At 67.1% G+C, this 7,190-nt stretch overlaps 1 protein-coding gene across 1 annotated transcript; it reads right to left on the reverse strand.

Moving 5' to 3' along the window:
• Window positions 1-991: 991 nt before the first annotated feature.
• On the reverse strand, window positions 992-7,019 carry MAP2K7 (mitogen-activated protein kinase kinase 7; the record flags this gene model as incomplete). Its single annotated transcript, XM_084281162.1, is given in 12 exon segments — window positions 992-2,126; window positions 2,397-2,442; window positions 2,522-2,643; window positions 2,645-2,674; window positions 2,944-3,024; window positions 3,546-3,725; window positions 3,808-3,915; window positions 4,002-4,121; window positions 4,225-4,338; window positions 4,425-4,491; window positions 6,060-6,239; window positions 6,934-7,019. Coding segments are annotated over 12 exon segments (1,272 nt in total). The 3' UTR covers window positions 992-1,988.
• Between the last annotated feature and the right edge of the window lie 171 nt (window positions 7,020-7,190).

Raw genomic sequence — 7,190 nt, forward strand, 5'->3', positions numbered from 1 at the left:
GCGGCACCAGCGAGGCACGCCAGTCAGCCCAGTGCTCCCAGCTCCCCGCCCCGCAGAGCTCCCACTCCACTCCCGGGCTCCCAGTTAACCCCAGTGCTCCCAGTCCTTTCCCCCGCCCCCCAGTTCTGTTATCCTCCCGGGCTCCCAGTTAACGCCCAGTGCTCCCAGTCCTTTCCCCGCCCCCCAGTTCTGTTACCCTCCGGGGCTCCCAGTTGCCCCCCCCCAGCACTCCCGCTTCTGTCTGTCCCCCAAACCTGTTGGCCCCCCCACCCAGCGCCTCCCAGTCCCTCTCCAGTTCCCCTTTCCCTTGCCACGGACCCTCCCCAGCGCCCAGCTCCCCTCCCCAGTGTCCCCAGTCACCACCCAATTCCCCCTACCAGCACTCCCAGTACCCCCGCGCCCACACTCACCCCAGGCTGCTCCCCGCTGCAGTGAGGTCTCACGGGGTCGGGGCCCCCCCAGGATCACTGGTGTCACCCCACGGCCAGCCCGGGGGGGCCCTGTGGATGGTGACACGTCTGGGTGTTCACCCCCACCCCCTACCACGTGTGGTGTGTCCTCCCCCCCCAACAGCACCCACCTGCGGGGCACCCCCGGGCAGGAGGAGGAGGAGGAGGAGGAGGATGAAGAGGACGCGGCTCCAGCACAGCGCCATGGGGGCCTCGAACCTCTCTGTGTCCCCCCCAGAGGGTGGCAGGTCCCAGCTCGGTGCCCAGGTCCTGCCCACGCGTGGGAGGTCCCCACCACCACCCCCAAGGCTACCAAATCCCCCCCCCCCACCCCCGAGGCCACCAACCCCCCCTCCCAGGCCACCACCAATCCCCCCACCGCCCCAGCCACCAAATCCCAACCCAAGGTCCCCAACCCCCCCCCCCCCCCAAAGGCCACCCCCGCTCCAAGGTGACACCTTGGCCTTGGGGATGTGACGTCACCCCCCCGACGTCCCCCCAGCCCGTTACCAGAGCCTGACGCCGACGCGGCCCCTCGGGTTCCACATGCGCATTTATAATAATTAGAATAATTATAATAATAATAATAATTAATAATAATGACGCAGGGGGGAGGGGGAGGCGCCGCCCGCGCCCGCCACGCACTGAAAGCGCCGCAGGGACACGTGGGGACGGCACACGGGGTGACACCCCCACCCCCCCCCAGCCCCCTGACCTGATTGTCACTGCGGGGCCTGACGCCAGCCCCACATCACCATCGCCCCGTGTCACCGTCACCCCTCGTCACCGTCCCCACGCTGTTCCCTCCGCGCCACCGTCCCCGTGCCAGCGGTGCCACCGCTGCTCCAACGCTGTCAGCCCTCGGGCCACGTCCCCGTGTCACCACGTGTCACCACGCCGCATCCTCACGCCGCTCCTCCGTGTCACATCCCCGTGTCACCTCTTCCGCGTCCTCACGTCACATCCCTGCGCCATCTCTCCGTGTCACCTCTCCGCCGCCTTCCCGTGTCACATCCCGCTGCCGCCTCTGCCACGTCCCCACGTCATCCCACGCCGGGTCTCTGCGCCGTCCCACGTCCCCACGCCGTCTCCACGCCGCCCTCACGCCCCCACCCGTGCCACGTCCCCAGTGTCCCCACGCGACGTCCTCCACCCTTGTCACATCCCCAAGCCACGTGTCCCCGTGGCACATCCGCGTGCCGTGTCCCCGCCTCACAGCCACATGTCACACCCCGCTGCGCCAGGTCCCCGCAGCGCGGCCCCGGGTCGCGTCCCGGCACATGGCGTCGTGTCGTGTCCCAGTTGCACCGCATCGGGGGGGACGACAGCGGCAGCCGCGGCAGGGCGGGGGGCGACACACAACCAACCCTGAGCTCAGGGAAACTGAGGCACGGGCTGCCCCGGCGGGAGCAGGGGACATCAGGAGGGGACGCACGGCGCTGCACGGGGACACGAGGCGCCGGCACGTACCGGCAGGCGGGGGGACGCGCTGTCCCAGGCGCGGGGGCCACAGCCCGGGGCGGGGGGCGCGGGCGGGCGCTACCTGGTGAAGAAGGGCAGGTGGTGGTGGCTGAGGCCGCCGCCGGTGCGGGGGGACTCTGTCCTGGCCATGACGTCCTTGAACCAGGAGGCCACATCCACCTCCAGCGTCTCGTAGCGCTTGATGAAGTTGTGCTCCTGCGGGGAGGGGGCGTGAAGGGGGGGCAGGGACACGGGGGGATGGGGACAGGGATATGGGGGGGGGAGATGGGGATGGGGGGACATGGGGAGATGGACATGAGCAGCAGCACACAGGCACTGGGGCACGGGCGTGGGGACAGCAGGACATGGGGACAGAGGGATGTAGGGACACGGGGACGGTGGACACCCATGCACAGGGACACGTGTGCTGGGAACACGCGTGACGGGGACATGCGTGACACGGACACACACGTGACTGGGACCCACCAGTAACTTGTTGTACTTTGGTCTCTTCCTGTGGTCCTTGGTGAGGCTGTGGGAGAAGGTTGGGGGTTGAGCCGTGGGGACCCCCGGGGCTGCGGCACACGGGGGGCAGGGGTCTCGTCACCCACCAGTCCCTGACAAATGCCTGGAAGTCCCCGGAGAAGCCCATGGCGGGGGGCAGCAGCGGGGGGTCCTCCTGCAGCACCTTCGTCAGCACCTCGAAATCCGTCTTGCAGTTCTGGTCAGTTCTGGTAGGGGAACTGCCCCGTGGCCAGCTCCACCTGCGGGGACAGCGGGGCCGTGGGGACACCGCGGCCGCCGGCGATGGGGGGGACACGGCCGGGGGCAGCAGTGGAGGTGGTGGCAGCGGTGGGGAAACGGGGCGGCGAGGGGATGGGGTGGGATCGGGGGGACGTAGGGAGGGGTGGGGAGGCGATGGGGACACGGTTGGGGATCCCGGGGATGGGTTGGGGACACGGCGGGACCCCCGGGGACAGGGCAGGCAGCCTGGAGCCGTGCCGGGGAGGGGCTGGGGCCGTGGGGGACGCACCAGGGAGATGCCGAGGCTCCAGACGTCGGCGCGGATGTCGTAGTCGGGCTTGGTGGGGTCGGGGGGGTCGATGCGCTCGGGCTGGGGGAGATGGGAGGCTGTGGGGGCTGGGTGGGTCCAGGGGGGCACCCCCCCCAGCACCCACAATCCTAAGGACCCCCAGCACCAAGCTCTGGGACCCTCAAGTACCCCCAGCCCAGAGAACTCCCAGCACCCCCAATCCTGAGGACTGACAGCACCCCCATGCCCAGGGGACCCCCAAATCCTGAGAACCGCCAGCACCCCCCTATCCTCAGCAGCCCAGAGAACCCCCCAGCACCCCCAATCCTGAAGGTCCCCAGTGCAGGGGACCCCCAACACCCCCAATCCTGAGAACCCCCAGCACCCCCATATACTTATGACCCTCCCCAGCCCAGAGGACCCCCCAGCACCCACCTCTGGGACCCCCAGCACCCCCGAATCCTGAGAACCACCAGCAGCCCCCTATCCATAAGACGCTCATCTCCCACCTCTGGTACCCCCACCCCATCTCCCCTAACCCCAAGGAACCCCGCCCCGTTCCCCCACCCCTCCCCACGCCCCTCGGCCCCCCGGGTGCTCACGGCCATGTAGGCGGCGCAGCCGGCGCTGCGGGTCTTGGCTTTGGAGTCGACGAGGCGGCCGCTGATGCCGAAGTCGCAGAGCTTCACCTGCCCCCGCTCATCCAGCAGGATGTTGGAGGGTTTGACGTCGCGGTGGATCACCCCGTGCTTCTCCTTCAGGTAGAACAAGGCCTTGACGATCTGCCAGGAGGGAAAAAGGGGGTTTCAGTGACCCCTGTGTATCCAAACCCCCCCCCCCCAAAACCGTCCTCTCGCCGCTCACCGCCACCGTCATCTTGCCCAGGATGCGCTCGGGGATGGGACCCTGGATGCGCTTCTTGAGCTTCTCGGCGCAGGTGCCCATCAGCTCCATGGCGATGAAGACGTCAGTCTGAGGAGGAAGAGGAGGGGTTAAGGGTGAGGAAGAATCCTTCGGGGGTCCCCTGATGGGGTTTGTGGGGGGAGGGGGGTGCTCACGTTGGTGATGAAGGTGCCGAAGCACTGGACGATGTAGGGGCAGTCGTGGCTCTTGAGCACCACGTCCAGGTCCATCAGGATCCGCTTGTTCTCCTCCCGGTTCCCCGAGCGCCGCATTTGCTACAGGCACGGGGAGGGGGGTCAGGCAAGAAATAAGGGGGGGGTGGGAAGTATTCAGGGGTGTAGGAGGGCTGTACCCCGGGGTCTGGGGAGGGGGCCCCACCTTGACGGCGATGATGTGTCCTGTCTTGCGGAAGCGCATCTTCCAGACCTGCCCGCAGGTGCCGCTGCCGATCTCACCCAGGTTCTCCAGGTCGTTGATCTCTGCCTGGTAGCGCTGGGGGGCGACACACAGACACCCGGGGGGGGTTCAGGGTGCTCCGGGCCCCCCGTGTCCCCACCCCGTGTCACCCCGCTGCTCACCTGCCCCCCCACGGTGAGGTACCCCGTCTGCTTCATGATCTCCTGCAGCTTCTGGTCGATCTCGATGCTGGGGAAGAGGAGAAGGGCCGGCCAATCGGTGTGGGGCGAGGGGAGGGGCCGGCCAATCAGTATGGGGCGAGGGGAGGGGCCGGCCAATCAGTGTGGGGGGAAGGAGGGGCCAGCCAATCGGTGTGGGGCGAGGGGGGAGGGGGGCAGCCAATCGGTGAGGGCACCTGGCCAATCGGCATAGGGTATCGGGAAGGCCCAGCCAATCGATGTGAAGTGAGGGAAGGGCCCAGCCAATCGGTAGCTGGGAAACAAGCCCCCGGGCAATCAGCACAGAGAGAGCAAGATGCCTAGCCAATCAGCATGAGGCAGAGGCTCTGGGCCAATCCGCACATGGGGACACACCCACACAACTGACCAATCAGCATCAAGGGCAGTAGAGGGGCCCTGGTGTGTCTACACCACCTGTCTGACCAATCAGCACGTTCGGGGGAAGCCTGGCCAATCAGCACACACAGGGAATGGGGGTTGAGCCCAGCTGGCCAATCGCCATGCAGCTCTGGGCGAGGGTCCTGCAAACCTGCCCCTGTGGGAGGCATCTGGCCAATCAGCATGCGGGGTGGGTGCTCATATGGCCAATCAAGAGAGGGAAGCGTCTCTCTCTCGGCCAATCAGCAGCCACGATGTCACCTGGCCAATCAGTGCCAAGGAACTCGCCTTTCTGCCTGGCCAATCGGCATGCACAGAGCCACAGCTACTCGGCCAATCAGCACTCGGGAAATCCTGTCTGCCCTGCCAATCACTGCGTGAGAATCTCCTGCCCAGCCAATCAGCACGCACGGTAATCTTATCTGTCCAATCAGCAGGCGTTGTCTCCTGGCCAATCAGCACAGGCATCTCCACCCTGCCTGGCCAATCAGCACAAGGAAAGCTAAGTCTGGCCAGCCAATGAACAGACACCGTGCCCTAAACCCCCGACCAATCAGCTTCTGCGGACTCCTCCCTGTACATCTGGCCAATCAGCACACAGGAACATCCCACACCTCTGGCCAACCAGCATGTGTGGTTCGCCCTGGACCTCTGGCCAATCAGAACACACAGACGCCTGTACGCCCGCCCAACCAGCACGTAGCACTCCTGCTGCCTGGCCAATGAGAACACGTGGCTGCCCAGACCTCCAGCCAATCAGCACACACGATCCCCTGGACTTCTGGCCAATCAGTGCATGTGATTCCACTGGACCTTGGGTCCAATGAGCACACACGGCCCCACAGCCTCTGGCCAATCAGCACACGATCCTTATGACCTCTGTCCAATCAGCAGACAGCACCCCCGGGGCCTTGGACCAATGAGCACACACTGTGCCCACACCCTCTGGCCCAATCAGCACACGCGACCCCCACACCCTCCAGCAAATCAGCACACAGGACCCCCCCCAACCCCAATGCACACAGCCAATGAGGGGGCGGGGTTGCTGCTGGGCAGCCAATGAGGGGGTGGGGTCGCTGCCGGGCAGCCAATGAGGGGGCGGGGTTGCTGCTGGGCAGCCAATGAGGGAGCGGGGTTGCTGCGGGGCAGCCAATGAGGGGGCGGGGTCGCTGCCGGGCAGCCAATGAGGGGGGGTCTCACCTCTCCACGCTGCGGGGCACCAGGAAGGGCGGCTGGGGCAGCCCCAGCATGTTTCGGGGGCGCGAGGGGGGCGGGGGGTGCTGGGCGCCCTCGGGGAGCGCGGCCCGGCCGCCGCCATCGCTCACAAGCGGCAGCTGCAGAGCTGGGGGGGGACACGGGCAGTCAGACCTTGCCCCCCACCTCAAATAAAGGGGGGGGGCACAGAGACCCCCCCACAGCCCCCTCACATCGTCACCCCCCCTGCCCCAGCAACCCCATCCCACCCAGAGGGGAGCAGCCCCCCCGGGGTGTGAGTGTGTGGGTGTGAGTGTGACAGCACCCACGGGTGACCAGGGGGGTGGGGGGGGTCACCCTGGGCATCCCCCCCCAGCTCTGGGGGTCTGCCCGGCCCTGGTTTGGACCTTTCCAGCCCAATTTCTCTCCTGCCTCAACTTCCCCCCACCTCATCCCAATTCTCACCCCCCCCCCCGATCTCCTCAGCCCTATTTCCCCCCCAACTCCCACCCCCAAAATGCCCCTGCCCCCCCCAATTCCCCCCTCCCCAACTGATCCCCACCCCCTCAATTCCCCCCCTCCCCAACTGATCCCCACCCCCCCAATTCCCCCCCTCCCCAACTGATCCCCACCCCCCCAATTCCCCCCCTCCCCAACTGATCCCCACCCCCCCAATTCCCCCCCTCCCCAACTCTTCCCCATTCCTCCCCATTTCTCCCCACCCCAATTTTCCTTGATCCTCCCCAGTTTCCCCTCCCCCCCGCCCCCGGCCCTATTCCACCTCAGCCACACTCCAGGACCCACTTAACTTCCCCCCCTCTCCCCCCCCCAATTTCTCCCTGCACCCCAATTCCTCCTCCCCCACCCCAAACCCCTTTGCCCCCCCCCCCCCCGTCTCATGCGGTGCCGCAGCCGCATGCGGGGCTGGGCCATGCACCCCTCGGGGCTGGGGGGGCCACACTCCATGCGACAGGCAGGGCAGCCACGGGGCAGGGGGGGGCACAGGGACATTCGGGGGTCGGGGGGGGTGGGGAGCACACATTCAAAGAGAGGGAGGGGGGGGCACACACAGGGTGAGAAGCTGCTCCGCCGAGGGGGGAAACTGAGGCACGGGCAGGTTTAGGGTGCGCTGGGGGG

This window comes from Gallinula chloropus (genome assembly GCF_964237585.1).
Source record: "Gallinula chloropus genome assembly, contig: HAP1_SCAFFOLD_338, whole genome shotgun sequence".
Classification (NCBI taxonomy): Eukaryota; Metazoa; Chordata; class Aves; order Gruiformes; family Rallidae; genus Gallinula; species Gallinula chloropus.